Here is a 15,191-nt window from a genome sequence, read left to right on the forward strand (position 1 = left end):
AGAGATTGTAAATGTTTTTAATGCCGCCATAAAACAAGAACAAAGAGCCGGAGAGCCAAAGTGCCTCCACCTTCTGCTTTCTAAATTTACTGTGATATTTACCCAGGATCATCACTGAGTCGGCTCCTACAGAAACGGATAACTCGGTATAAGCAAATAATTAACTGGATCCTGTGACGTTACCGTACACCGACGTCTTTCTACTTTTCTAATTTGGCACATACTTCAAATAAACCATAAAACGGCTTCACAATAGGATCAACACCTAACACTGTCTTGACCAAAAAGTCTATATATGTTCAAAATGCTTTTGCATTATATTACTCTGTATTGAAGTGATGCTGTTATGCATCCATATGACAGCTTGACAATAACTTATGGTAGTTAGATGATTTTCGGACTTTACGCACACGCTGCGTAACAGCTTGTCTTGCGTGAGCTAAAAACAATTCATGTTTCTTTTCTATTACGCATGATTGTTTTTGCAAAAGATAATAAGGCCCCTCTATAACCTATAGATTTACCAAATTGTACCAACACTATATAAGATTATGTAAGCAGTGACGCTCTAAATGAGAGGACAACCAGAAATATAATGCTGAGAAGGAAACTCAGAAACCTCATAGTCAGAAAATCTGAATCTGATATGATTAACTTTGCTCTATTCTGCTATTTTTCTTCCTTACATGTATTCGTCTAATAGTTATGACTGGTTTTAGGGCACAACTATTGTTTTAACGTTAGTAATTGCTCAGGGCATGCGCACTGCTATCCTGCTTGAAAAGGACCAAGGGCCAAATGGTCAATGCATTGGGTTTGTCTTTTTATTTTACTTTATTTTTATTTTTTTACTGCAGGTGGATTTGTGGTCATTGGTCATCTTAGTCTCTTTGTGTCTTTCTTTCACACAGGGGCGCGCACATGTGCTTGTTTGTGCGCTCCATTGCGTTTTAAAGCTCCTCGTGTCAGGCAGTCTGTTACAAACCGGGCTGAACAGCCAGACCAAATTGTAAAAAAAAGAAAAGAAAAAAAAAAGCTGTAGGTCTCCTGGTCCTACTGCTCATGTAGAGCTCGTACACGCACTGACCGAGAGTCAGTGGACCTACCGATCTCCAGTATGGAGACCCCGATCTCCGGCATGGAGACACCGGACAGTCTAGACTATCTTTAAGGAAACCAGTCGACTGTAAGTGACGCTGCAGCTCCAATACCATTACTTCTGTGAGACACCCAGACATTGTTTATTGCTTTGCTTTGCCATTCATTCTGCAATCAATTGCTTTCCATCATTTTCCATTGAGACGCATGCGCAGGGGAGGGGCGCTCGGCTCATTGCCATATTTATGTTCCAGCATTTCTTTGTAATGACACTTTTCTTAAGTTGCAAACATAGCCTAATAATAATAAGGAGACAGCATCTTGTTTTCATTCTCACCCATTCAATTGCGTCTCTCTGTCCTTCAGTTGAAACTATCTAATGCATGCCAGCTACAGGCCCTGTCTTCTTCTGAGCATCATAAAAAATCATAAAAGGAGTCAGGCCCTCCATCATTGACACGAGCCAAAGAGCAGGCGATTAGTTCTAAATAGAACGGAGGCCTCATAACTCAAGATCGGGGACTCACTCCGCCGTACGGAACTCACGGCCGCTCACACCTGAAGGGGATCTCTGGACTCTCCCAGCATGCATCTCTACAATCACCTAACTCCCACTTAGCTTCTGATGGTCTTCCAATCTCTAGCTGAGGGTGGAAGACAAAATAGTTCAACTTCACATAAGTCACACAATCATCGCCTTAACTGTGCTCTTTTGTGAGTTTATATCTGGAAAACGTTGGCATTTATTGTTTTTATAAGTATTGCTATTTTAACAATGATCACTCAAACTTTGCTGAAGAAATGCATTGAGACATTCGAAGTTCATTCCGATCATTTATTTGTGTAAATTCAGGCTATAGACTATTTCAGTCAAATATCTCGCACTATTTATCAAGGTATTTTAGTCTGTAGGCTGCCGGTCATGCAGTCGCACGCGTTTGGCTGTTTTATTCATCTGCTCACTCTGTAATAATAATAATAATATTTTACCTGTCATGAAATCGCAATCATCTTGAAATAAAGCTGGATGGTTTGGCAAGTAGCACAGCTTTCTTCTGTTTTTCTATCATCACTCGCATTAACAACAACATTTAATCCATCACGTGCTGGCGTGGTTCCCTATAGCTCCATGACTTATTTTGGGTGGGACAGACAAACGCTTCCTGCGTGGAATTTTTTTTTTCTTCCTAATTTCATATAAATTTCTCAACCGAGGCGTATGTGATGTGAACGGGCTCTGTTTGCCTCCTCTAATCCCGCCGGATAAATCTAGTTTCTGCCAGAGGAGTCTGATCCCTGCGTCTGAGCGCGTGGCCGTTTGATAAGTGCACTGTGTGTGCGTGTGTGTGTGTGTGTGTGTGTGTGTGTGTGTGTGTGTGTGATCGTGTGTGTGTGTGTGTGTGTGTGTGTGATCGCGTGTGATCGTGTGCATGAGCGAGAAGAATGGAGGCCTCCGCAATGGCCTTTTCAGAAGAAGAAATACAAATCACAAATAGGCTACCACACACACACACACACACACACACACAAACACACACACACAAACACACACAAAGCTCCCTTATTACAGCATCTGAGCATGCTATCCAGCAGAGGGGGAGCTGGAAGGAATCCAGCAGCCTCCAGTCTGAATTATTAGACTTTCCACCAGTGACACTGTGTGTCCCAGTCTGGCTTTGTGGGAGTGAAGACTTGTCTGTAATGGGTTCTAGTATTCAAACAGCATCTGAGAGTCTCCCTCAGTTATAGAAAGTATCTCTCTGAACTTTTTCTTGTGGTTTGTTTTGGGATGTGCAGTGTGTCAGTGTGGCAGGTAGGGGGCGCTGCACGGATCAGCAAGTAAAGGCTGTTTCTATTGTTCACATGGCAGCCATTTTAAACACTATAGGTGCAAATTACATTTTTCTATACAGGCTTAACACTACTTTAACCCAACTCGACTTCACTGATGAACGGATTGGTTACTTGTTTAGCAAGCAACTCCCAGAGAAAACGCTTGGACGTTGGTTAGTGCAACCTCAGAATAGTAAATTACCGAAATAAACTGACTCTTTGCACTTCTCTCCTTTGTTAATATGAATTGTGACCTTTAAGGGAATTAAGTTGGAAATGTCAACACATTATGCTTCCTAGCTGAGGCTGATTCGGATTGGCTGTGTTGGGAGACATTACTTTGTGTTGCAATGGCAGAACGGTACTAGTTTTTCAATGGTAAGATGGATCTTTTGATATCAAAAGTGACAGCACTATTTCATCCTGACATACCCACAACTGTGTGTTGTTTTTGAGTGATAGTTAAAGTTGCCTCATAGCTGTTTGTTTGACTTGTTCTGGGTTAAAGGGACAATTTGACACTTTGCGTGGTTCACTTTCTTGCTAAAAGTTAGCGGAGAAGATTTCACAGGAACCATCTAGCACGACCAGCCTGTCAGCCTAGCTAGGACTGATAACAGGAAACAGCTAGCCTGGCCTGTCCAAAAGTGTCAAAATCCACCTAAGCCCCTAATGATCACTAATTTTCTCTTATACTGACAATAACGTAAGAGTAAAACCTAACATGGTAGCTAACGCTTATATAAATGTTTTTCCAAAAAAATGATTCTGGCATGCCACTAGTAACCTTTACCTTAACAAAAATATGTGAACTATGATGTCAGCCATGTTTCTAATACCTGTAATGATTAAAACATGACAATGAAAATACAGATTGAGAACAGTAACAGAACACTAGTTATCAGGAATGGGACAAAATATCAAATCAAATCAGCCATATATCGTTGTCCTTCGTGAAATACGATAATCGATATGCTTGTGCCAAACACCAATATTTCACAGAATAAGGTGCTCTTAATAGATTAACCTGCTCCCAGCGACGCCATGTGACACATGAATGATGCTAGCCCAGGGCTCTAACGCTAACATTTTAAAGTGGTTGCCGAAATCACCAATACAGTTGCCGTGTTTTAAACTGCCTATTTTTGGAGCAATTCATTTCATATGCAACTATTCCTCCCAATTTAATAATGAAACTATGAGAGAATGGCTTGCACTATTATTACCCATCCGTCTTAAATAGGGGTGCAACGGATCACAAAAGTCAAAGTTTGGATCAGTATTTTGAGTCACGGATCGGATCAAGTTTTGGATCAAAACAAAAAATGGGGGAATTTAAATGACTATTAAAAATGTAATAACATTAACCATAACCTTTTACTAGCTGTCAAACGATTAACATATTTAACCACGATTTATTGCATTAATGTCATAGTTATCTCACAATTAATTGCAATTAATCACACATTTTTATCCATTCTAAATGTCCCTTGTTTTCATTTTGGCCCATTATCTTTTTCTCATTTTAATGCTCTTAACATGGAAAAGTGGATCGGCTTGCATTGTGCAAATGTTTTTTTTATTGAAAACAACATTGGCATATAGCCTACTGTAGTGTTCAATTTCACATTCACATTCTCACTTGGAGCAAATAATCTCTCACACAGTGTAACACTGCCCATCAATAAAAGGATGACTTGTCACTGGAACCATTTGGCAACGTTTAAGTAATCTTTCCATTCAGAATCTTATTGGTTTCCATTTAGTCATCTAATGCTCGCCATCCACTCAAAACGTAACGTTACTACTCTTTGGCTTGCTTGCAAGCCCAAACGGTGTATGTGCAGCATCCCTGTTGTTTTGTTTCCGGTCTAGCTAGATCCTGTGTTTTTCTAACGTTACTAGTTGTTGCAACAGCATATGGAAAAGAACGTTAATCTCGCGAAAAGAATTCACGCCGTTAAAATGGGTTTGCGTTAACGCTGTTAACGACGCGTTTAACTGAATGCGCTACATTTAACAATAATTACTTCTTTCACCAGCGAGATGCTGTTTAAACGTCAAAAAACAGATGAGAAAAGGATATTTTACAATAACCTTGAATGCACCACGATGTTACCAGTTTTAAAGCAAAACTAGAGAACTTTTCCCGCTTTCTTCCCCCTACATGTTGGAACCAGATCTGCCAAACTTGCATAGTGCGGTTATAGCCATTAGAGAGCCTCAAAGCCTATTACAAGTTGCTCATCCAAAGAAATGATTTTGGAAGCGTTATTTTCAGTTACAAAAATATAACGCAACACTGATTCACGTCTGTGTTGTTTTTCTGACAACAGCAATGACCAAGTGCTAGGTTACTAGTTTGTGTCTTTTAGCTCATAGCTTTAGCGCCATCACAGTTGTGAGTCCACGCCGCTCCCCTACGGTGAGATACAGTCACACTGTAACACTGTTTACCTGTCAGTACATCCAGTACTGTAACTAAGGGTAGGCTGGTGTCATTAGTGTTGACATGCAGCAATGCTTCTGCTGTTTCTAATGTCTGTTTGGAGCATCAGAGGGCAGCGCAGACGTTTAGCATTTAGTGGCACCATTACAAGGCACCAAGGTAGGTTTTTATTTGTTTCTACATATTAAAGAAAAAACAAAAATAGGTGGTTGCCAAAGGGGTTGCCTATTGATAAGAGGAACAATTGAAAAAACTCGCTGCAGAATTGTGTTGCTTTCTAACAGTTTGGACTTGCAGTGAATAAAGAGAGAAAACCTGTACTTACCTTACACACGCATATTGTATTCATAGTTAGACCAATATTGTGATGCAACACTATAGGATTTTTCTAGCAATACATTGCTTATCGCAGAACTGATGTATCGTGATTTTATCGATATTGCGGACCATGTATTGTGTATAATATTGTGACAAACCCTGTGATTGCCCCTACTAGTTATTGACATGGGATGAATAACTTCTGGTGTTTGGAAAATGTGAGTTGTATCATTGTGGATGGGTCCTGTTAGCACACGCTCACGGTCATATTTTTGTACTCTGTGTCCATTACATGTGTTCACGTGAGTTGGTGTTTCAGAAGTCCTTAAGGCAAATGAGTTGGTACCCTGTATGTGTTGCCAAAAAGGGAAAGATTCCTAACAGAATACTGCTTTTATGCGCAGAAAAAAATGTAATTCTTCCAACTTCCAAACTGTTTAAATTCATGAGGATACTGTGAAGGCTGAATTTGAAGATCACCAATTTGTTCTGATGAAATTGTTAACCTAGACTCTTTGAATTCAGTTGCATCTGTACCAGTTGTAGTGTCAGCATCTTGGCACATAACAGCAGGACAAATGTAGGCTGAGTTTCCCTCCCCAGGTATTTAAAATGGCCTCTGTATGAAAAACAGCACCTTTCAAAACATCACATCCAAAGCCGACATCCAGCTACAGATTCTCTTTGTGTTCCTGGTGCTGGGCGGCCATCCAGTATAAACTACAAGATTACACTTCAGTCTTTGTGCTGCTGCTGCTGCTGCTGCCGCTGCCGGGCAGTGCGAGAAAGTTATTACCCCCGAAGTTTATTAACTTATAACCCGGGTGAACAACCCCATTAATTGGCGTGTTGCTGTTGGTGGCTGGGTGAGATGGGGTGGAAGGGTGGGGGAATAAAATACGACTCCTTGAAATGTAATAACGTGCCTTTGGGATATACGAGAGGTCAATTTCTGGAACTATTAGGGTGAAATTGCTAAGGGAGGGAGAAAGAGAGGGAGAAAGAGACAGAATGTGATATTAGTCCTCTGGCTGTTTTGGTCACCGTTTCTATGCAAGCAGCATTCATCATGGTGGACACACACACACACACACACATAAACACACATAGGCAAAGACACACATTGGCCTACAATTGAACACATCGTGCCGCAGGGCCATAGCTTTACGGGATTATCAATTTTTTTGTCCATCTAACCAATGCCACTAACCAAGGCCTAACGAAACAAATTCCACTTACAACTGTAAAAGCTATACACACATATCCCACCCCGACACCCATTCTTTATTTCTATCTGTCATCATCTTTACTGTCATCCCACCCCTTGGAGAAAAAAAAGTGTATACCTTCCAACATCCCTACTAGCACCCCAACTCACCACCCTCCTCCACCGCTCCAACCCTCAACCGTTTGTCATCCTGGGTGACAGCCACAGTCGAGGCACCGCTCCGAGGGTAATGGATGGTCCTGGAGGTGATTATACACCCGGGGAATGCAAAGCACCCACTTTACAGTGTGACAAAAGCACCGCACACCCCCACCCAACCGTCCATCCTCTTCTCACCTCTTTACCAGGCATTATTTTGCTCTGAGATGAAATCGATCCTGTACATGCTGGCCATGCTGGAGGGAATTGATTCCAGAGGGTATTAAGGACATATTTACCAGATGATGGCTGCTAACTAACTTGGCTGCGGTGAATAACACTGGAAGGATATGAGCTAGGGTGTGCAACACTGGCAGCCATCTTGGCTTTGCAGTCTTGCTCTGAACTCGATGGCCCTGACTCTAATGTGCTGCAAAAACCTTCACATTTTAAGACAAAAATTGTTAGAATTGTGCAATATTATTAATACCTTCACATGCCATCTGAAAATTACAACTTCATTTCTCTATACTTTGACCTTAAATGTCAAAATTTTATCTTCCGGTTAAAATGTTGACCAAGTATCCCAGAATTTTAACTTAATATCAATATTTCTTCTTTTCATCCCGTTTCCTGGTGTGAATCTTGCATGTCAATTATTTAAATATAGATGTATCTAGTCAAACCACACTGCTCACGGTGCCACACAAAACAGCTCTTTGTTCACAGCTGGGAGTTAAAAGAATCATCGTTATGAATGTCATATGCAGTTTGTGAATGGTCTTGGCATTATAGCAAGTGGGATCGTCGTGGCAGTAAAACATTACCAGTAAAATTGACAGGCGAAGCCTCCACCCCGTGAAAGTTATGGAAAAAGACCGACTCCTTAGGAAGAGACACATATATTTTAAATCTCCTCGCTTGGTGTCAAAAAGCACGGAAGCTCAGGCTTTCTCCATGGCTTGTGAGTGATAAGATCATCCCTTCTGCCATTTTAGGCCAGATGACTGTGCCTGGATTTTACAGGGAGAGAAAATCTCCTTTAAAACCCCTTGCCCATGCAGACCTGTTCCTGGACGCGAGGATAAATCTCTTGTTTCTTTGCAGTTTGCCAGAAACAATGACAAGCTTTTTGGCCCTAACTGATTTAGATGAAGCTTATTTCCCCAAATTCAGCCTCATGGTTAGACTGCATGTGTGCTGTGTTTCATTCAGTCTGACTTATAAGGCTTTAGTATAACAAACAGCCAGTGACTCTATACAAACCAGGTTTTATACCAATAAATCAAGAGTGGAATCCTCTCTTTGAGTCATATTTGGGTTGAGCACCAGACTTGGGAAGCTCACCTGGTAGATCAGGCGCCCTTAAACAGAGCTTTACTCTGTGACACAGCGGCTGTAGGTTTGACTCCACCCTACGGCCCTTTGCTGCATGTTGTTCCCCTCTCGCTCTCTTATTTCATGTATTCAGCTCTCCTTTATAAAATCAGGCCTAAAATGCCCAAAACATCTTTAAAAAAATAAGAAAATGTTTCCAGTGTGTTCTGCTTCCTGCCCCTTACTGCTCATCACCGGAGCATAGTAAAATGTTTAATTTTCTCACCTGTTCTGACTAAAATTTAAGAAATAGATGACATTTTGCTGATATTTTAACCTTTAGCTGTTTGCATTGGATTTTTTTTACCAGACTCTAGCTGGAAAACTCTATTTGTTGGCATATATGTTGGGATGTGAAATGTGTGAGCCTGACCTAACCACAGGAAATGATTGCTCATGGTTAAAGGTTTTATTTAGAAGATGTATAAGTAGAAATGAATCTGAATCAGCTTTGGGCACTCAGAATGATCCTGCATGGGTTTTCATAGTTGTTTATAACGGATATGTTTTTATGTGAGATTGGAGGTGCTTGGAGATTTTTCTAAACGGATCAAAAACTAATATTTGCAGATAGAAAAACGTGTTAAATGGATGAAAATAGTCAAAATGAGAAAAGAGCTTCCTTATTGCCATGGTGGAGCTGTATTTTTATTAGCCTTAGTAGCGTGAGAGTGCCTTCACGCTGCCTCATAGTTGAGATGCTTTGGTGCTTTGCAGATAGCTCTCAGCCCTAAACTAGACCCATGCGTCCCAAACGAGAAGTCTCTGCTAATTACATCGGTCTGAAAGCTATAAAGAGGGGTGGGGTGGTGGAGGAGTCAGGGTGGCCTGGCAAGCAAGACACATGGAGAAAAAGAAAAACAGAAATTAAAAAAATCAAGACAATAGTTCACAACTTTCCCTCCACCGAAAATGGATAACATCCAATTTACAAATGTAGGAGCCTACATTTATGCATTACAACGTTGTCATTTACATCTCAAAACACACATTGCAACAATATCAAGCATTGAGCTTGTCGCATATCTGATGTGGCAAAATGAGCTGAGGGTTATCATACAGCCTTAATTTCAATACCTTTAATTTCACTGATGTTGACAGCGGACGATGAAAGGGATTCCATCATATCCCCCATGCATATCCCGCAATGTAATATTCTTTTTGTCCCGTTATGTATGTTGATGTATGTGACGGTGTGCTCGGCTACAATGTGATCACCATCCTCACGCGAAACAGCAGTATGAGGCCTGTAAAACATCTTCCACGATGTGTTTTCGTGTATTTGCTCTCATCATGCCGAGGATAGGGCTAACTACGCTCCCTTTTTGTTATTGTCAAAAAATGTGATATCGCAAGAAACACTCACGACTCTGCCTCCGTTATCATTCGTGTGTTATCTCCGTGATAAAAGCATCTTACATTCATCCGTTGAACAGGAGCCTCCACAAAGCAGTCAGATATCTCCCCGCCTGCCTTATTTACAGCAATGACCTATGTCAGCAAACTCATTGGCTAATTTAAAACTAGGCCTACCCATTGCTTTTTTAATGATTTTGCCTAAATTGTTAATGCAGTTGGTTTAATTTTGCAAAGGTCTGAACCGGTTCTTAAAGCTGATTCCGCTAAGAAGCACCAGGGATAAGCAATAACGAGTAAACTAATAAATCCGCAGTTTTCCATTTTCTTTCGCTCTACTTCATAAAAATCTCCAATATCGAGGAGTTATTTTCAATTTCCTGCATGCAGCCTTCGCGTTGGATGTGGCAGGCCGTCTGTCTTCCACGTGTCAAATAAAACATCCGTACGGCCACACCATAACCTTAAATTACGCAACAAAGTGTCAATTGAACAGTTCGTTGTTTTTGAGCGAAACATTTACGCACAAGGTTCTGCAACTTTTACGCACGGGTTTTTTTTGTTTCTTTTTGATGTTCTGCCACTCTCCAAAGACGGGACTGGAAGACACAGTAATGTATTTTGAATTTTATCATTAATTGCCTTTTATCCTTTCTTTCTCTCGTTCCAGATGACCCCTCGGCCAACTGGCTGCATGCGCGCTCCTCCAGGAAGAAGCGGTGCCCGTACACCAAATACCAGACGCTCGAGCTGGAGAAGGAATTCCTGTTCAACATGTACCTCACACGGGACCGGCGGCACGAGGTGGCGCGCGCACTCAACCTGACGGAGCGCCAGGTGAAGATCTGGTTCCAGAACCGGAGGATGAAAATGAAGAAACAGAGCAAGGATCAACCCAAGGACTAGCGGGAATCTCACTCGCGGACGCACATACACATCCAGACACACACACACACGCACACACACACACACCTGCTATTTCCAATTTGTTTAAATTTCCAGCCACTACAACGTAAGCTTCAGTCCTAAACCAATCTATACAACTGATCAAATGCTGTATTGATCACTAACAGTCTCTGAGGACGCCGCCATGTTAACACTGAAGTCTTAAGAAGCTCGGAAACGCTACGTCTGGTGTTAGAAGGAGGACACTGTTGAACTTTGGAATCATTTAAGTTTGGAGTCATGGAGGATGAAAAAACTCAGAGACCAACAGCAATCCCTCCTGGACCTCCTCTCGATGAAATAGGTCGGATTCCATATAAAACTGCAGATGGACCTGTTTGTTTGAATAACTGATAGCTCTTATTTGTCCGACTTTTTCATAGTTGTATACTCTATTATTTAGGCTTTGATATTAGGCTGCATTATGGAAGCGAAGAAAGCAGCCAATCGACTGGTAATGCTAAAGAACTCTTCCTTTTAGTTATTTATTGTTTCGTCGCAGACGTCGGAGGCGCGCGGAAGTGCTGAAACCGAGGTTTCACGTGGACCAATAAACATGGAGCGGAGTGGGATGAAGACACACATACACACTCACACACACACACACACACACACACACACACACACATACACACTCTGGTTCATCCTTTTTCTTCTTTCTCTCTTTGCTGGCCGAATTTGATTAGAAAGCGCCCGATGCTCGGCGTTGATACAAGCAGGAAGCCGCCGTTTGTTTCCCGGTTGTCGAATGTCTAAATGTAACGAGCAGATACCGGAGGGGTAGGACGAGTGATGGGGTGCCAGGGATGTTAACCCGACTCAGCAACCGGGGATCCGCTAAGGCTGCTGTCGATATCGTTGATCTCCACCCTTCAGCTTGCTCTCCAGATGCTTTACGCGCTGCTCATCTGAGGCCTTTAATGACTGTCGATAGTCGTCTTCATGGGCCTGGTGTTAGCAGAGTTGATATGAGAGGAGAGTGCAGTACAAAGCACCAGATTGTTTTAATCATATCCCTCCTTGTTTAAATTAGGCCTCAAGCAAGCATCAGGACTCAGTTTTCTTCTCCAATCCCGTGCCTACATGCTTTCGCACCAGGCACTCTCAAAGAGCATTAAACACAAGTGACACACGCGCTTCTTGACTAGACCGGCCAGGGCAAAACATCTTTGGCTCATAATTCTTCCAGTTTACTTGCTATTTGCAGTCAAGGTGTAACCATTTTAATTTTATATTCCAGTGCGCGAAGTCATATGCATATGTACACGAAGCACTGCTCAACAACCTTATTCTCAGTCACCATCCTTAAATCTTTATTCAATATGGTTCTGGCATTGCATCTTCAAAAATGATCAGCTCTATTTTTATACATACAGAAAATATATTGTGTATTGTGCTATGCAAGGCGGATTTCCCACTCGTTACAGAAAAAAAATACGGATAAAATAATACCCTACCGTGTGCGCAACGGACTGAACAAAGAGCGAAATACCCCGATGCGCTACTTAAATAGCTTTTTTTTCTGGAAATATTCCTAGAGGTTCTATAACAAGTTTATATAAAAAAATACATAACAGAACACTTGAGATTTATTCCGAAATTATTTAGCAATAGTGTAGATTTACATTTTACAGCTCGGGGTATTATGAATATCAGGTCAGACTTTATGCAGACTTTTTATTGATCTGAAAGTGAAAATATGAAGAGGCCATGTCGGAAGGCTGGCCTGCTACGGCGTTATTTGAAGTGTCGACATAGTTAAATGGCGTCCGATGGCAGTTTTATGGACGGATCATAAACAACACATTGGTTTTACAACGGTGTGTGCGTGCGCGCGTGTGTTGGGTGTTTGCGTGCGTGCATGCGTTTGTGTGCGCGTGTATGCGTATGTGTGTGTGTGTGTGTGTGCTGTAGCCTATTGCTGACCACAAAGGCTGCTTTTGCTTCCCCATTGGAAACATTTGACACACACATAGTTTACGCACAGTTGCGCGGCCATTGCCTCCAGTTTAGCTGATGTTATTTGTCATTTGTAGTTTCCACGCAGCAATGAACTGGTTAAAAGGAGCCTTTTTTGGCCAAGTCTTCAACAGAGAAGCGCTGCAATTTCTCTATAAGCATCAAATCTCTATTTACGAGGAAAAATGTTTACATGGTTTTGCGCATGCCTCAAGTCACTTGTCATTTGAAGACGTTATTTCGTCGTTTAGCTCTTAGTGTGTTACATCTGTCGGAGGGGAATGCTTCCTGAAAATTTAAACAGACTTAATAAAAGTTTCTTGACAGGACATATTTCTAATTTATTGTATATAAAGTGAGTAACCTCGTCTTTCGTATTGGAATGAGTTAAATATGCTAAATAGTGTTTTGTCTTATTGGGACATGACATGTTATTGTAATATAGACGATTTCTTTCTTTTTGTCTGTCATGTTCTTTAGATTCAGTTTTCCATGTTGTGCCGACTGTCTCAATGATCTATTATGATGTCAGTCCGATGAGCTCTTTGTGTCTATTTGTTTCATGGTGAACAGTAATGAGTTGTACTCTGCTAAGTATTGGGACACAGAGGACGGAAATGTTTGATTAAAAATGACGCAAAGCATCTATATAAATGATACTTCTTATTTTACATACCTGACTCTGTTACTTTCCGCCATTGCTATGACTTTAGTCTCGCTTCCTGTCCCAGTATGTACTCTCCTGACTGGAGGAACAAAAGTTTCTGGAGTTATTAATTTCTTTCCTGATGATAAATATGGACAGAGCTCCACAAGCCATGTTATGTTCCCTTCCCGTATTTTTTTTAATCATGGAAAATCTAAGCCATGCGGCCGCAGTAAAGCTATTATTAACGAGCAGGCAAACTCCAGTCACTCTGATCCTCTCCTCTCTGTGAAATGTTCCAGTCCTTCTTGTATGTTTTCCTCTCTTCTATGTGTTGTTGTCTTTTTTTTTGTGCGATGGCACTGCTGATGCTGGATTCCTATTAAAGAAGAGAGTTTACAGTACGATCATGCTTCGTGTCGTTGCATTTCTGCTTCTCAACAATCCAATACAAGTTTGAAATGCAGTTATATAACAATAGATCACATAGACATATCAATAATAAAGAGCTATCGTTTCTTTTCTTCTTCTTTGCTCCTGATTGAATCTGTGCGAAGAGAGAAAGAGACAAACGGGGCTTGGAGAGGACCAAGCGGATGAGCCAGCATGTGTTAAAAATGTGTGTCTCTTCAGTTGTACACTGAAGCTTAAAGGACATGGGGCGTCTGTTTGGCTGCCACACCAAAAGACTGTCATAAACCCATAAACACCCCCACCCACACCCCCACACAGATGATGAGTGCATTCATTAGAAGCGTCGCCATCCGTCCATTAGGAGCATGTGAAGCCTCTGCGGTTCCTGTGTTTGTCTCCGGACCAAATGACTGAAAGACACAGAGTCTGAGGAGAGCTGCTGCACAGAGATCCTGCAGTTTCCTCTCTCGCTTCTGACATTGTGTGGGATAATGTCTAATGAGGCTTAGAGCACGAAGCTGGAGTTGCCGTTTGTTGCTTTTCACGCAATAGAAGCAGACGCAAACCATTACATAAAATAGCAAAGGTAACAGAAGCAAAGGGACATTCAGTAACCCTTTCAGCTCCATTATATTTAGCCCCAAAGTAGGGCTGGTAACACTTTTGGTATGTATGTTGATAAGTATACCAGAACAGTTGCAAATTCATGCCAGTGTTACCTTTAAGAGCTCTGTCAGGTCATGGGTCCATACATTCTCCAGTGCAACTCCACCTTCCGTGACAAAAAAAGTAATTTTCTGGTAGGCTAATCATTTTATATGTACAGCATTTTAATATTTAGGCTGGTCTCTATATGTCTTAATTAAAATATCTGCCTGAAAACAATAACTATTTTAAGATATGGAGTCTAGAAAACAGAATTCCATGACCCCTGTTTCCAGTAGCAGCTTTAGCCTTTGTTGCAACAGGACTAAGAAATGGATAGATAGATAGATAGATAGATAGATAGATAGATAGATAGATAGATAGATAGATAGATAGATAGATAGATAGATAGATAGACAGATAGAAGCAATAAAATGGGAAATTACAGTGTTGCAGCAGCAAAATCAGTCACACAGCACAGAATATAAACATAAATGAAATAATAGGATAAAATACACATTAAATTACAATAGGATGACATACAAGACCAAGTATTTGAATATATACAAAATGAGAATAACTTCCTTTAAGAGTATAGCTTTCACCTATGATTTTAAAGCCTTCCCCCAGCCTGCCTATGGTCCCCCAGTGGCTAGAAATGGCAATGGGTGTAAATCAGACCCTGTGTATATTGCTCTGCTTTTGAGATAAAGAAGCTCAGATGGGCGGATTTGAAATCTTGTCCCTTATGAGGTCATAAGGGGCAAGATTACCTCCCCTTTCTC

At 41.2% G+C, this 15,191-nt stretch overlaps 1 protein-coding gene and 1 long non-coding RNA gene across 3 annotated transcripts in view; one reads left to right on the forward strand and one right to left on the reverse strand.

Moving 5' to 3' along the window:
* The window catches only part of LOC117958212, a 19,746-nt gene extending 14,492 nt beyond the window's left edge, over positions 1–5,254 (reverse strand). Inside the window, exons 1-2 of one of the 2 annotated variants that reach the window (XR_004659664.1) lie at positions 5,243–5,254; positions 1,103–1,110 (exon numbers count right to left, since the gene is read on the reverse strand). This is a non-coding gene — a long non-coding RNA (uncharacterized LOC117958212). Of the gene's footprint in view, positions 1–1,102; positions 1,111–3,370; positions 3,382–5,242 lie in introns of those variants that run through there. The other variant, XR_004659665.1, reaches the window with a different exon arrangement.
* Positions 1–13,751, forward strand: part of hoxb9a (homeobox B9a) — a 14,745-nt gene extending 994 nt beyond the window's left edge. Inside the window, exon 2 of the mRNA XM_034894483.1 lies at positions 10,468–13,751. Coding sequence (XP_034750374.1) covers positions 10,468–10,703 — 236 coding nt within the window. The 3' untranslated portion in view covers positions 10,704–13,751. The remainder of the gene's footprint in view (positions 1–10,467) is intronic.
* Positions 13,752–15,191: the final 1,440 nt, after the last annotated feature.

Source organism: Etheostoma cragini, chromosome 15 (genome assembly GCF_013103735.1).
Source record: "Etheostoma cragini isolate CJK2018 chromosome 15, CSU_Ecrag_1.0, whole genome shotgun sequence".
NCBI classification, from domain to species: domain Eukaryota; kingdom Metazoa; phylum Chordata; class Actinopteri; order Perciformes; family Percidae; genus Etheostoma; species Etheostoma cragini.